We start from the raw sequence: 16,371 nt of genomic DNA on the forward strand, positions 1-16,371 counted from the left end.
AATTAATGAAGAACTAGTTCAGATGGTAACATCCTGTTCCCCAGTATATGGAACAGGAATGTTATTGAAATTACAGTGTGCTGTCCATCTTTGAGCTTTTCCTGCAGAGTTGTGTTGGCAGATTTGGTAGAGCTCATATCCAAGTTCATCAATGATTTTGTCTCTGCCTTTCATCCATTGGGACTTGCTGAAGCAGCTGGAGCCGCTGAAGCTGGTTTGGTTTAGGTGGCTTCAGTCTATTTTGCAGACAAGCATTTTGGAAGTTGTTATGTGTCTTCTCTGTGACCAGCTAATTCATTAGTTCTGCTTATCTCTCCAGAAGAAAAACGGAAAAGTGACAGCTCTGACATGTTTCCAGTTACTAGGTTTGGCCAGGCTACCTGTAAACATGTTCATCAAGTGTTAACAGTTGTTACCAACTCATCAGCCGATCAGGGAGTTGAAATATTCAGGGCAGTAACGTGCTTTCTGCTTTTACCAAATACTGTGTGAATCAGAATTGTATAAAACATGGAGATTTGTGCTGGTGCCATTACAAAAGCCACTTTTCCAAGCTTTTACATGTCTATAAATAAGGAGGAGAGAGGGTTAAAGAGCTTCTGTTTTTCATTAAAAGCAAAAATCTTGTGTTTTGATTCTATAACAACAACAAACAAATGAATGAGACATGAAAAAACATTTTGTTGTGCTTTTAATTAAAACTAAAAAGCTGTTTCTCGTTATGGCTTGTTGGGTGGTATCTTGGTGCTCCATGTTGGCTGTTTTTCCAGTGCAATGTCCTTATAACTCTTCAGCCTTTAAGAGTGGCTGACAGAGCCACAAAGTTTAACTCTTTGTTACAGTGACCCTCTGGTGATCACACAGGCTTAACCTTTCATTATTGTAATTATCCAGGGAGACGGACTATCCTCTAAAGAAAGGGGAGAAAATACATTGGGCTGTCAGCAAACCCTGAGCTTTCTAGAGGCGAGTGTGGTGCTGCAGTTGGAGAGGAGGTGTTGTTTTTATGGAGCTTTTCCATTCCCATACTTTGTGTTCTTGGATGAACTCATGTTTACTCCTGTTTAGTTTTTCTCTCCCATTTTACAGTGTGGGTTGGTGCAATCACGTTGTGTCTGTGTTGTCTCACCAGTGGTGCCATATGGCAACGATCTCTGGGTGATGGGTTCCAATCACATTTCTCAAAAGTGCTGGCCTAAATTATTTTATCTTTTCCATAAAGGTTGTCCTGTCTCTGTCCTGGTTTTCCAGTGTTCAGTAATGCTGCACTTCGAGAGTGGAGTCTCAGAGCTATATCATCTTTCTTCAGGTCAAAGTGTTGGATGTTTCCTTTAAAAATTGGATGTCCAGCTTCTTGAGACATAAATAATTGTATTCATGGAAAGTGAATGTAAAAACTCTAATATATAGTTTTTTATATATTGTTGTTGTTAAATATGTACGGTCACAAGACTGTTAAAGCAGTCTGGGAAGGTTTCTGGCAAATTTGGGTGTGTCCAAACCATTTCCTTGCAAAGCAGCACTGAAGTTTCTTGTATCTCAGTCCTACATAACTCTGGGATCAGCTTCCTGTCGAGTGATCCCATTGTGTTCCTGTATCATGTACTCTTGGAGCGAATGTATCCCTTGGTTGTCTCTGATGTGTGCCTGGATCTAATGTGAGACGAGATTTCCTACTAAACATTTCTTAAGTCCTGTGGCTTTGTGCATTTGTCAGTCATAGTTAAAAAATCTCCATTGTTCATACAGGAGTCTCTACATCCTGTGAATGTGTAATTAAAAATGACACACATCACTGAGAGCTGAACAAATCCAGGAATTTAGGCATGTGCAACAAGTTTTGCTGAATTGGGGCCTGTATAAAAATTCATGGTAGTGATCCTTTTTACTACCTAGACTTCTTTAGCATTCATTTAATTTCAAATTCTTTTTTCAAGGGTAATCACCCCAACTCAGTTTACTAAAAAGCTCCAGGAATCTGTCCTTTGGGAATTACACGCAAGAAATTTCTCAGAAAAAATATCCTATTCTTTTCATTCCTTGTTCTAATGTTTCTACCCATAGATCTGGATTGAGTATGATATCAAATTGGGATAATAGAGGGGGGAAAAGTTCCTTGTGTTTGCAAACAACTAAAGTAGCAACACTATAGGTACTCAAACCATAGGGATACCTCCAAGCAGTCAAGTCATAAATAGAGTCTTAAAGTAGAGAGATTCTCAGACAGAAAATCAATTATGTTCAATTCATTAATATTGCTGAGGAAATGAAGGAGAATAGCAATGGAGGTTTTCAGCCCTTTAATTTCTTTTTCCTCAAACAGATTATAAAAAAAGGAGAAAGGAGTTATCTGAATGAGGATGTTATAGAAGTATTTGACATAAAATGGAACAGCTTAGTTTAAGTGGATTTCACTCATGTTCAAATGAAAACAGGAGTGATAATTGTAAAAGAGCCATGATTCAAAAGCATTCAGCCAGTTTTCATTTCTAATGTTTATTATCCTGACTTGCTCGATTTTTTATGACTGCTGGATATTTACCACATTCAGCCCAACTTACTGTTTCCATGCCAACTAAATATATTTGTTGTCAGATGAATGCTGTGATGCATCCTTCTGAAATTTCAGTTGCTGTGTAGCACAGGGAAACTTCTAAGGCTTGCCATACCTTCTCCTTTCTGGGAATAGTGCTGCTGCCAGTGGATTTGTGGAGCTGGGAGCAAGGAATCAGTGAGATACAGATGAGCAATAGACATTGATGTCCATGGTATGAGTCCCGAGGAGTTCTTAATATGTTGGCTGGGACACTTGAGTAATATTAGCCCGTTAGTTTAGGGCTTTTTGTCCATATTTCTTCTTAGAAATTATCTAGTGAAGTTGTCCCTGCCCATGGCAGTGGGATTGGAACGAGAGGATCTTTCATGTCCCTTCCAACCCCAACCATTCCATGATTCCATGATTCTGTGATTTTTAAAGGTATCAGAGAGTTTTAAATACCATCAGATGGCAGCCTGGGCTCCCTGCCTCAAATTCCCAGACTTTTTCAAAGTGTTGTCTTTCTCAGAACATGTTACAGTCTCCCAGAATCAGGCAAATAAGCTCTAGGTTAGGTTACTTAAAACCCAGGTTGGCTTTGTGGTCAGCTGCAAGTGAGGAGGATGGAGGGAACCTTTGTGAGCCACTTTGGAAACTGAGATCCAACCAGTCAGCACGGCTGGAGGTGGTGATGAAATTCTGCTGTTTGCTCTGCTTGCTTCAACCCACGTCACTGAAATGCTTCCAAAATTTCTCCCCCAGAGAGCCATTTCTGCTCCCACAGAAATGGGAAGCTCAGCCTGGATGTGGACGATCTTAAACCTCAGCAGTGCTTCACTGAGAGCAGCCCTTGCTGGGGCTCAGCAGCCTCTGGAGCCGTGGGGAGGAGAGTGAGAACCTGAGAGAAATTTCCACTGTGATTTTCAGGAACTACACCACCAAGTATTGTCACATTAAAATAGTTCCTGCAGTTTCTGTATGTGACCAGCACGGATCCGAGAGGATGGATTTGAAGAGTGTTTGTTTTTTGTGCAGTTCTGTGTGGCTGAGGGACCCTGTAGTGTCTCCTGCACCCACTGCTCTGCTGACACCCTCAGCACTGGGCTCAGGAGGGACCTGTGTGCTTCAGTTGTTTTCTTCCCATAAAACCTTGTGAAAAATGCAGGAGACCAACAGGGAGAGGGACACAGCTCCCCACAGGCTGAAAATCTGATGGTTTCACATCTGCACAATAGGGGATTTCTTTGCTAACTACTTGTGGTGAGAAGATTTCACATTTAAAGTATTTATTGAAAAGAAGATGTTGGAGAGCCAGAGAGCAGCAGTAAAGAATCCAATGGGAGTGGGAGCACTGCTCGGGCTGTTTGGCACACACAGACCACAGCATCCAGTTCTGGGGAGGTTCTGGGTGTCTTTTCAGCCTTCCCTCCTCCCAGAGGAGGGAATCAGTCTGATCCTGGTTGTAGCTCTGGAAGGGGCTTTTCATGGATATAGGTGCCCCATAGGTGTATGGCAATGTTGACTTCGTAGAATTTTGTTTGGGTTGGAAAGTGATGCCATGATGATCTTTTGCCTTTTCTTTTATACCCCTGTTGTACCTTTTTTACAACTTCTGTATTCTTAGTGCTTTTTGCCTACATTCTTGGCCTTGTTTGTTCAGCTCGGAGACTCAACATCTTAGAAGCTTCGTAGCTGGGGATCAGTGTGCCCCAGAGCCCAAGGTCCTCTCCAGAACACATTCTGTAAACCAAGATAGAACCATCCAGGGGAAGGTTCCTTGGGGAGGGGGGCTCACTCGAGCCTCTCATTGGGGAATCTTTGATAGATCTGCTAATTAGTAAAACCTATAATGTTATACCAGAACTTTTGGGGGGGGCATATTCGGCAGGGTGCATTTCAATGCATATGACCTGGATGTGTACACCTAAGGATCCTTAAAATAAATACCAAGGTAAAATCCCTTTTCCCCTTCTAACCGTATATGACTCTTGATTTTAAGACCAGGAAAAGGCATCAAAGGGACCTTAAAGATTAGCCAGTACCAGCCCCTGCCATGGTCAGGGACACCTTCCTTAGGCCAGGTTGCTCCAAGCCCAGTCTAGCCCAACCTTGAACACTTCCAGTGATGGGGCATTGTAGACTTAGGTACCATAAATGACCACAGACATTATTTGGAGCTCAATTCTACCCCTTTTTACCTTAGTAGGCTGACTACCTTATGCTCAAATCCACTCATATATTCATTAATCACTTTGATACAACAGCACCCTTCAGTTTTTCATTAAGACTGAGATTGTTAGGATAAATCACGATTTTGCATTTGACACATTTTATATTTGTGTATCATTTTCTTTAATTGCCAGCTATGAAAGGAAAGAGAATTACGATGAATATAGTAAATTATTCTGTATAGCATGAGGTTTCAGATTAGCAGGAGGAGATAGAAGCTGAGATTCAAGCACAGAAAAACAGCTTTGCAGGTGGGATTTGAAAGGAGCTGGAAATAATGGAGTTTAAAGTTCCCAGGAGCTCCATATGGCAGGAACTGCGGGAGAGGAGGCTCTCACCAACTGTGCAACTGTCAAAGGGAAAGGAGTCGAGGATGATGGTGCATGTGTGGAAGTCAGTGATCAAATGTTAGCTTTGGTAATCAGACACAACTGGAAAATACACAAATATTCGTCTCCTGAATAGAACAGAATGAATTATTGGAGCTTGGTGGCCAGCTGGAGAAAGACAGCAAACAGAAAGTACAGGACAAATAGTTAAAAGGGAAAAGGGAATTGTTACCAAAAGAGAATAGAATATGCTCTCATATGGCAGCATGCAGGAATGAGAGAGTATTTTAAAATGTCACTTTTCTTGCTCTTTGTCTTAAATAATAGTGAATGAGAGAGATCTTTCTTTTAAGAGGGCAGTACCTCATTTTAGAGCATCTGTGGTTTGCTTACATACTATCCATTAAGGGAACTTTGCTCTTTCAGAAGCTGTTAAAGTAGGACTGCAAGGAACCGCTGTGCTTATTGCAGGGAATTAAAAGAAAAAGAAGAAATGGGAATGTCTGAAGGAGCCAATGGATGAGCAGAGCAGCAACACCTCATCTCCAGTTTAGCTCCCAGCAATGCCTGTTTAATTAGGGAGCTGTCCCAGTCTCTCTTTCTAGACAGTGGAGGTAAAAAGGACTGGAAAAGACCAACTTTATGGTGATCTTTAACTTAATGTAAATTCTAAGGTACTATTTATTTTGTTGTCAGTGTAGTCAGCACTGAATGCCATCCATGGGAATTCCACCCAGGCAGCGCAGCCGTGGTTCTCCTGCAGTGCCCATCCTTGCCCAGCCCTGAGGCTCTGCAAGCCTGGCAGCTGCTTTTCCAGTTGAGATGCTGGTTGGATTTTTGTTCTTGGAAATGGTGGTCGTAAAAGTAGCTTCTGATTATTATCTACAGATATTTGCTTGTTCACACAGTCGGTGTGAAAATCCGGAGCCTGATCCTGCTGCTGCTGAGCTTTGTCAGCTCTCACTGGTGTTGGGGAGCACTCAGCACCTCCTGAATCAGGCACTGTAACCTCTCCCTGCTGAGCCACCCCGGATGGGAGGGATTGTGTGGAAGGTAACATGTGCTGGAATGAAAAACCGAAACACATAAATGTGTTCCAGCAGTGGTGTCAGAGATGCTCAGAGCTTTATTTCATACTTAATTATCCTTATAGCGCATTAGGAATGGCCAGAGACTGAAATTAACCCCATGTGTTGGACCTGATGATCCTTGTGGGTCCCTTCCAGCCCAGAATATTCTGTGATTCTGTGTTTTCAGCTTTGGCTCAGCAGCACTGGGGAGCAGCTGGGCTGGTTTGGGTCTGGTTCCTCTGGATCAGGGGGTGTCAGGGGGGTTTCCTCCCATGTTCCCTCACCTTCCTCTGCAATCCCAACCTCCTGGGCTGGCAAAGGAATTGGCAGTGACAGGAGCTGAGGGGAAGAGTGCTGGGGGAGCAAAGATGGCATCTGCCATGAGTCATCTGGAAGGAGAAGAAAATAAGTCCGGGATCCTCCAAATCCCAGCTGTAACAATAGCAGAGCCCTGGAGAGGGGGAGGCTGAGAGAACAGCGTGAATTTTCTAGCCACAACATTCCTGGTTGTTCCCTGGTGTTGACAGTGAAAGCTTTTATTCCTCTCCAAGTCGTGTAATCCCAGGAATGCTGTTCTTGCCATATGCAGCCCAGTGGTGGTTTTTTCAAAAAGCTTCTTTTGCAGCTATGAATTATATGGACTCAGATTGCTTAACTACAAACAGAGGATTTTCCAGGTGGGAGATCTTGGTTAAGAAAAGAGAGATGGGAACACAAGCCACTGAAGTAATAAGGCCACTTGGATGCAGGTTGGGAAAAGAAAAAAATGACCTGGAGCAGCAAACTCAGTGCCCAGTGAGGAACTCGGCAGGGCTGGAGGTCCCCGTGGGTTAGTAAAACAACAAGGCAAAAATGTCTTGGATGCTGGGATGGTTTACTGGCTACAGACAGACAAACAAAGGGGACGGCTATGCCACCAATTTATGTTTTATTGGAACTGTCAGTACAGGGGAGGTGCTCCAGCAGGATTTTCTCAGTGGAGAGCAACATGGTGGTCACTTGACAAAATAACTTGCTCAGCTGATCTTGCCCGGTCGCTGTTTTCAGCTGAGCCGAATTAATGGGATTTATGGTGTTCATTACTTTTCTTAAGAACCCGAGAACATTTGTATCGAGTTGCATGCTGTTCCTCTAAATCTGGGGGAACCATATTTCAGCAGCCTTGCACAGTGAGAGTTGAAATTCCCAGTGCCTGAAACCAGAGAGAATGTGGACTCAAAAGCAGCAGATATTCGTGTTTGATGATTTTCTGAAAAGACAAATGTTCAGACCTTGATCTTCACTGAAACAATTGATGCATCATTGGATTCTTCATTAGGAAAAATCATTGCAGAAGATTTCAAGCTCCAGTTAAATGTTCTCTTACAACAGAAACCGGAGAGATCTGAAATTTAAGGAAATTGCCAATTTTGGTTGGTTTGTTCCTGGTTCGGGGACATTGCTCAGCGTCCTGCAGGCCAGCTGAGGGAGGAAAGGGCACATCTGGGCTCACAGAGGTTTTGTGGGAGTGGAGCTGTGCTTGCTTAAAACTTCAGGAGTGCTGAGAAGCAAAGAAGGAGTCTCTGCAATTAGGGAGGACACAAACAAGAAGTGATTAATCACTCTTTGCATGTTTGTTTGGGTTTTTGGTTGCATTTTGGTTTGTCTTTTTTGGTGGGTTTTCTGGTTCTTCTTTTTTTTGTTGATTAAGTTTTTTAAATTGGGATGACACTGTAATAATTTGTCCTTCACTTGCCCTTCTCAAAATGCTTTCTGAAAATTCCTTCAGCAGTCTTCAAACCACCTGAATGAAGCTGACCTATGCAATATTATTATTATTATTATTATTATTGTTATTGTTATTATTATTATCCTCATTTAGAAAGAGGAGATTTTATTCTGAGATTAAATGATCTCCCTAAGACTGAAGGGGTTATTTTTACCTTTTTGGAACCCTAACCTGTCTTCAGATTTATTGCAGCAGCACTTTCCTGTCTCCATTCAGAGATGTTGCAGAACAGATCCATAACCTTTTTAAGGATTTTTTTCTTTTAAGCAGCATTATAGCACACAATCGTTTAAATAGGAAAAGATTTAGGAGAGGGAGGAAATTACTTATTCATCCTGAAACATGGAAAAATTTGGTAACAACTGGAAGATCCTAATTATGCCTTTTGGTCACTATTCTAGTATTCCCTGGCACACATTATCCTGCACAAATATTATAAACAGGCAGAAATTAAGATTTTTAAAAAGCCACAACACCCTGGTTAAGGCAACTGTCTTTTGATTCTTATCTGACATAAACACATTAACTTCATGCCCTTTGAGACAAGATTTTTTTTTTAGAGGAACTCGAACAACTTTCTGTGGTCCCTTCGTTTACTTCAGAGTTTCTTTTGCAGTTTCCTTATGCTCCCCTGGTTCTGATGAAGTCATTTACAGGTGGAAGGTCTGGAGAAGATTGTGTTTGTTTGGGGTTTTTGAATTTTGGATTTTTTTTTTTATGAGATGGGTATTTTGCACCAGAGATGAACTCAGCATCACAGAGTTGTGGGCTGTAAGGAGGGAAGATTTGGGTGTTGGGAACCTGAGTAGGATCTGGTGCAGGGCATGGAAGAGACACAGAATACCCTATGCTTTGCAGGCTGTTGGTAGCACATGGCTAAAATTCATCTGGTCACCGTGAAGACACTGTATTCCTCCTGGATGTGCTTAGGTTGTTCAGAAAGGAAGGAGAGAGACTGGAGCACAGTGAGGAGCCAATGTGCTCCCACTGGCTCCTAATCCAGCCCCAAAACATCCCTCTGAGGTTTGTAGAGAAGATGAGTGGCTGCAAAACTGAGCTGTGCCACCAGAAGACTCCTTGGAGTAGTAGAATTGAAGCTGATTTTGCAGTAGTGCCCAGGGCAGTGGTTGCCGCCATTGCTGGAGGGATTGCAGAGATGTGTGGACGTGGTGCTGAGGGACATGGAGCAGTGGTGACCCTGGAAGTGCTGGTTCATGGTTGGACTTGATCTTAAAGGCTTTTTCCAACCTAAACAATTCTGTGATTCTGCTGGTAAGCACTGGGCCAGGCCTGGCTGCTTGGTTTGGAAAGCTCAGGTTTGGCTATTTCTCTTCTGGGCATCAAACCCAGCTTTTCTCTCTTTGAGAATGGTCAATGCCCAACACAATTTCAGTGTAGTTGTGAAATTCCAAGTCCCCTGCTTTTTGCATCACTTGATGTAATTGTGTCACTATTTATATCTTCTTTTTTTACTAATTTACCACGTGACCCTGCTTTTTGCATCGCTTGATGTATAATTGTGTCACTATTTATATCTTCTTTTTTTACTAATTTACCATGTGACCAAGCACACATGAGCTATGTGTGGCAACTTCAGCTTTCTGCTGACACCAAAGATGATTGATGGTCAAACTCAAAACCTCATATATTAGCCACCAACCTGAATAAACAAATAACAGTGTGGCAGCTTAATATTAAAAGCTGTAAAACCTTCCTGGGGGTTCATGGATTAAATCAACTCACCAAAATGAATTTTCAAAAAAAAAAAGCTTTCTCAGGACCGAAGAAAAATGAACACAAGTAAATGAAATAGAGCCATCCTCATCCAGCAGACTAAAGCCCTCCTGAGGGATGAAGAATTGCAATTTTAAACATCCCTCAAGAGTGCAAGAGGAGACACAGTATTTGTGGATCCTAGGGAGGCAGCTTGAGGCTATAAAAGAACAAAAAAAGCCTTTAAGGCACAAAAAAACTTATTCCTGCAGACATAGCTTTCGTTGGTGAAAAATAAGTGTTAAAAAATAAAAACCTTCTGCCATTAAAATGAGTATCCATTAGCCCACTGAATGTTATTTTTCAGTTGTAAGAAGAGATTTAGATTTTTGCCATGCACTATTTTAATCTGTTGGGTCAATAAACCTTGATAGTGACTTCAGCCAAAAGTACCAGCAGGTTGCTTACCATAATACGGCAGGAAACTGCTGGGCACTTATTTTCATCTTATTGTGATGCAATTACCAGTGAGCAGAGCTGAAAGTAGCATGTTTTGTCTTCTCAAACAAATTGGAATTGTATCCAAAAGAACAGGTTTCACTGTAAAAAAAAGTGCATGTCTTGTCTCTGAAATGGAGTAAGGGATCAGCCGCAAGCCAAACCACAGCTACCAGGGCTTGTTTCTCGTTTTCTTTCTCCATTCTCAGCTGACCCTGTAAGATATCTCCATACTTCAAAGCACAGTACAACATTTCTTCTTCCTGACTTTCCAAGAAACACCTGTGTCAGAAGGGAATGATCCTCTGCTGCTCTGCAAAGTTAATAACAAATGTTCCCAGCATTGTGAAAGCACTTATTTAGAGGACAACTGCAGATTAAACCATTAAAACCAGTGACCCGGTTGCAAGAAAACTGTTGCACAATTAGAAAATTATTATTGCCCTCACAGAGCTGTAAAAAAAACTTCTGTTGCATCTGCATATTGGCAAGGTGATCATCCAGATCCTCTTACCCATTAAATAGATCTTTATTAATCAAAATTTAAGAAATAAAAGCATTTTGCTGCTCTGGCTGCCTGTTTTTGGTCTCGTCTCACCAAGAATAAATGGAACATGTTGAATCAACTGAAATATATGTTTCTGCTCTATCAAGGTCCCCACCCAAATGAGCTGTTGGCTCAGAAAATATTTATCCTGGCACAGTACTTATGCATAACTTTGGAAGCCTTGATAGAAATAGTAGCATAAATTTATTGGTGTAGCCCTCAAAAACATAAATTTTGATTGCTGGCGTATGCACAAGTGAAGTTCAAACAAGGTTTCCTGTCTCACCTCTTTTTTTTCCCTTCAGATTTGCATAGTGGCATCACTTCCTTGCAGTTCCCAAGGAAAGCCTCTAATTGTCCATTTGCATAGAGATTTGGCAATTCCTCCTGCCTATCAGGGTGACTCAGAGGGAGAATTTTCCTAAGGTTTCGTCAGATTGTTTTATTCCTTTTGTATTGATAATTGCACGCTGCATAATGCAGATTCTGGCATGAGCTGCTGTTCCCATGGGATGGTGTCGGGATGAACTCGGCCTTGGGTTCTCACGTGTGGAAGCCCTGGGAGCTCTGGGAGTTGGGATTTGGAACCTGTGGCTTCTTCAGGTGTAAGACTGAGGGTTGGATTTGTGGTTGCAGTGGTAGATGTCAGCTATTTGGGAACGTAAAACCAGCACCAAATGGCGTTGGTGTGTAACCCATGGGGAAAAAAAAAGATTCCATTTGAAAGTTTCAATGTATTTTATGAGTTAATCTGATATCAAAGCCCTTTGATCCTTTATTTACATATTCAGCTGCTAATCCAGAAAAATACCAAAGTCTTTGCTTAATTTGAATTAAGCAGTTAATCCTATTGGGAGTTAACTACCGATGTGAGGCCCTGATTCAGCCAAGAAGGAACGTGATGGGCTGACCTGAGCCACACTCTCTGTGTTACCCCAGGTCAAAACTCCATCAAATCTAACCACTCTGGAGAGATAAGAAGCACAACCCTTCCACCTGATCTCTCTTCATGTAACTCTGCTCTGTAGCTCCTGTTTACTCAGCATCTGTTGAATAAAGTTGCAGATGAAAATTACCCCCTATTCAAACCTCCTTGTTTTGGGGTCTTGGAACAGGTCTAAGATGCTCAAATCTACTCATTGAAAGTCCTGTAGTCTCCCTGAAGCTGAGGAAGACAAAAAGTACAATAAAAAAAGAGTTGCATGGTGAATAATAATTTTTAAAAATGTCCATGAAAGCACCTAGAAGTTGAGAAATTTTGTAAAATATATCTTGGGAAACAGTAACTTACCTTGTCTAAGGGAGCAAGGGACAAATGTCACCCCACTGACCTGGTTCGGATCCCACCAAAGACAGACAGAAAACTTCTGACTGTCAGTTTGCAAGGTATGTCTGCATAAATGCTCAGTTCAGCTGGATTTAAGAATGATTATTGCTTCTTCAGACCATGTCCCAAACAAATGCCTTACTGTTCCTTTCTCATTTTTTTCCTTCTCCATCTATTTTTTATTTTTATTTTTTCTTTTTCTTTCTTTGTCTTTTTTACCTCTTTTGCTCTTTACAGGTCTTTGCTGATCTTTCTTCTCTCTCCTTCCCTCTCCCTTTTGATAGCACAATCCTGTGTTTATTTGGCCTCCAAACTGGGCAAAAGAAGCAAAAAAATGTACTTTCCAGCATCTAAGAGCAGCCATCTCTATAAAAATTTCTCTTTGTTCTGTTGTAGTTGATTACTATACGAGAAGAATATGAAAAAATACTCAAAGGGTTGATGCCAGCATCTTCCAAGAAGGAATTTGAAGACACCATTTCATCTTTAAAATCTCAGGTAAATTCTTATTATTCATCTTGAGCATTTGGGGCTGGAAAAAAGCCATCTCTTCTAGACAGGAGGTTATGACCCTCTGAAATTTGGCCAAAAGTACTGAATAAGTCTCAACACCATATTATGGCAGCACTCACATGCTTTTCACTCAGTCATATTTCACAAAACTTTTCTCCTCCAGTTTGAGAGCTACCACGTTGTATCTTTTGGTCCCAGATTTTTCTTCCAGGAAAAACTGTGCTTTTTTCAGTATTAGGGTTTTTTCCTCAGCCTTTCAAATACAGGTCACAGTTATCTTTCATCTCCCTTACCCTGTTTCTCCTGAAGGGATCATTTCGAGACTGCCTATAGGGGGTGAAGAAGAGGATTAGAAATAATTTTATTTTCTTTCCAGCCTGTGTAATAAAGCATATGGGATTTTTTTTAAAGATATATGTCTAAATTATCATTGTGATATTTCTACATTTTCCTATATAAAAAGGCTCTGTAATGTTTTGTCTTAAACATTGCAAACCACCAGCTCTTCTACAGTAATGCAGAATCAGTATGATTTATATGAACTAGACTATTACTCCTATTATTGGCTAATAGGAATATGCAAATGTGATTGGAAATAGGGAACTTCTGATGAACTGGGTGTGTTTCTTGCACATGGTTTCTACAGAAGTTATTTGGGGCTTTTCTGTTCAGTGTACTGGGAGCTGGAAGAAAACAAAATGTCATCATTGCCTGAACTCCAGTGAGGAAGGATAAATAGCCATAAAGAAGGGTGATCATAGCTGTGGAATAATGGGAATCCAAGGAAAATGCCATCAGTGCATGTAACCGAGCTGGGAAGGACTGGGATCTGGGATGTCCTGGCTGAAAGGAAGAACTGGGACAAGGACAGTGCCAAGCTGGTGACTCAGAGCTGCCCTGAGCTCTGGGAAAAGCAGAAACCTGAGGACATGGAGTACAAGTTCAGGCCCATTTTCATCACATCCTTGTGCCAATTTTCAGGACCATTTTTCTAGAAATTATTGATCTACAACATCTCATTTCTCTGTCTTATGCTATCTTCTGTATGGAGATGATTGGTAATTCAATGTATTTGGGGTTTTGTCCCCTTTTTCTCTCTTTGCAGTGCGTAAGGGTTATTCTATAGCATAGTTTGCTCTGCATGAGACAATTCCCCTGGCAGAGGCCACCTTCAATGGAAGTAGGAAATTTTCATGGTGGACACTCAACATTTCCCTGTGCAAGTGGTGACACAACTTCAACACTCTGGTTGTAAACATTCTGCTTCCACCTCAAGGGTTCCCTAGTGGGGGTGATGCTCTTTCTCATTTAAATAGTTGTGGGAAATAAATATTTAAGGGTCTATTGGGGAATTCTATTTCCAGTTGATAGTAAAAAGCTATTTTTAAAGACTCCTAAAAGGACTCTTAGTACTCCCTGATAGGAAGCGTCGCTCTGAGCTAATACAAGAATACCACACCTTTTAATGAGTTAAAAAAGAAAAAGTAGAATCTGATATCCACCTGCAGGGCTTCTGTAAGCAGCAGCAGCAGCAGCAGCAGCAGAAGCATTTCAAAGGAGTAAAAGTAACTGCACACATGAAAACCTGGGTGCTCTCCCAGAAATCCATCGCTGCTGGCTGTGTTTCCACACGCGCTGGCGTCAGAGACCACTCCGGGAGCTGGGCTCTCTCTGAAGCACAGGTGTCCTGCTCTTTGAAAATTGTTGAAATTCCTGTTTGAAAACATCAGACAAAAAGGGCACTGGAATCTCTGCACCTGTCAGGATTATTTATTGTTGGAGGAGGATGAAGAGGATAGGCTGGGTAAAAGCACCGTGTGCGGATAAAAATAAACAGCAGGAAAGGAATATATACTGGAGGCTTGGGTGAAGTTTTCTAAACGTTGCTAAGTATAAAGGATTGCTGCCTGACTGTCTGCTCCTGGTGAGATGGCCAACAGGGGATGCAGTGTGTTAATAAGCATTAATTTGAAGAACAGGTGAGTACCTTAATCACAAGAGCAAAAGTGCAGGGATCAGAGCACAGGAATCACATGGGAGCTGCGAGGAGAATGGGAGCTCCCAAGCCCTTGCACAGCCCAGATGGTACCACCAGCTGGGTTTAACAACTGGTTTGACTCTGTTCCTGTAGGAGTAGAGTGCACAGCCAGAGGAGAGCCAGGGAAGCCAAGAGAACAGTCTTCTGTTAAATATTCATTCTTCTATGCAGCTAAAGTGTTACCACATTTTATTTAGGCAGGAGAGATCAGAAAAATTCCTTTTATGAAATGAGCACAAATATATTAATTGGAATTTTGTACCCTATTTTCATGTGGGATGTATTTTACAGGTAAGTTTTCTGCTGAAGAGAGTCCTCCAGGAAGACCTGACCGCCTACCATGCCAAAAAGTATGGGATTATCTTTGATCAATTTGTACCATTTCACACCTGTGGGTCCAGTTCTTGAAGTTTTACAGCTTAATTCAAACCCTCCAACATGGGTGCAGTTTTAAAAGCTTATTTTCAGTAAACAAGCATCTGAGAATTTTTTTCCCCAGTGCTTAGTCAGTACTGCTAGAGCAAGATTAGAGAAGTTGCAGGTGCTTTGCAAGTCTGGGCTTTGCCTGCACGTCGAGGATGAGGCGGTGGCTCCTGCACAGCTGCGGCTCTGTGGTGATGCCACCTCCTTTTAAGATAGAAAACAATGATGCAAGGCAGAATATTACAGATCACATCTTCAAAGCACCGGATCTCCACAAGCCTGAGCTTTTTTTTTTTGAGGCGTTTACACCCTCCAGTATAAATTATGGCAACTGCTGCAGCCATAAAAAGCCTGGCTGTGCCTTTAGAGTAAGTGATTCACATGGAGAGGTGAGTACAAGGAAACATCCTAGGAAAGCCACTCCATCTTTACTGTATTTATAGACATTGATGGTATTTCATATCTCACATGAGGGTTTCTGCAACTAAGAATGCATGCTCGTAAAAATAGTGTCAGCATTTGTGAGATATTTAAGCAACTGTGAGAAGGTTAGCGGCGTGACAGTTGTGTGAAAATATTATTCCTAAATTACTTGTTAACAGGAATTAGTTAAAGCTAACTGGAAACTGAAAATGTCATAGATCCTTGGTAATAAGTCCAGCATAGGTAACTTTGTTAGATAAATAGAAAGTTCCAGACCCGCTGCCCACAGGACCCAGCCCTACTTTCAGCCTGTTGTGTTCTTATAATAAGAATAATAAGGTATAACTAACAAAAATCTCTTCCTTTGCAGGTAACTGATGGATCGGTGGGATCTCTGTGATTGCCAAATGGACTGCCTTGAATAGGTTTGAAGATTTGGCTCTTGTAAATTATAATGCAAAGATTAGTGGTTCTTTTGTTAGCACAAAAAAATGAACTTCATGAAAATATATTCATAGCTCATGCCAGCATGGATTTTGTTGTATCTTCCTTCCATTATTTTTTTTATCATTATTTTATTACAGATTTATGCTTTTGATACACGGTTTCACGCCATGCTGAGCTCGCTTACCGAGCAAGTAGACTTTGCTCTACTAATATTTTTGTTACTTCTTCCCAATACCATTTTTTTCACCTTAAAACATGAAGAAAACCCCATTTTCTATTACTATTATTATTGTCCAAGATATTCTAACATATTTTGACATTGTTCTGTGTCCATGTGTTTACATAATATTAAAATATTATTATTTTCTTATCTTTTTGTTTTGACATTATTGTCCTGCTTGAGCATCTCACCCACCTCAGTAGCCAGGGGAGTTTTGTATGGCTTTGTTAAGTGGGAATATGTGCTGTGTTTCAAGGGGTTATCTTGGCACAAGGATGAGAGCACCATGG

The 16,371-nt window shown here is 41.3% G+C and overlaps 1 protein-coding gene across 2 annotated transcripts in view; it reads left to right on the top strand.

Annotated features, from left to right (window-relative positions):
• The window catches only part of CEP112 (centrosomal protein 112), a 157,982-nt gene extending 141,898 nt beyond the window's left edge, over nt 1-16,084 (top strand). For both annotated transcript variants that reach the window (XM_082293982.1, XM_082293983.1), the window contains 3 exons: nt 12,414-12,515; nt 14,860-14,918; nt 15,785-16,084. In XM_082293982.1, the coding sequence (XP_082150108.1) occupies nt 12,414-12,515; nt 14,860-14,918; nt 15,785-15,788 (165 nt within the window). In that variant the 3' untranslated portion in view covers nt 15,789-16,084. The remainder of the gene's footprint in view (nt 1-12,413; nt 12,516-14,859; nt 14,919-15,784) is intronic.
• The last annotated feature ends 287 nt before the right edge of the window (nt 16,085-16,371 follow it).

The sequence above is a fragment of the Coloeus monedula genome, assembly GCF_965178545.1.
Source record: "Coloeus monedula genome assembly, chromosome: 19".
In the NCBI taxonomy this organism is placed as follows: domain Eukaryota; kingdom Metazoa; phylum Chordata; class Aves; order Passeriformes; family Corvidae; genus Coloeus; species Coloeus monedula.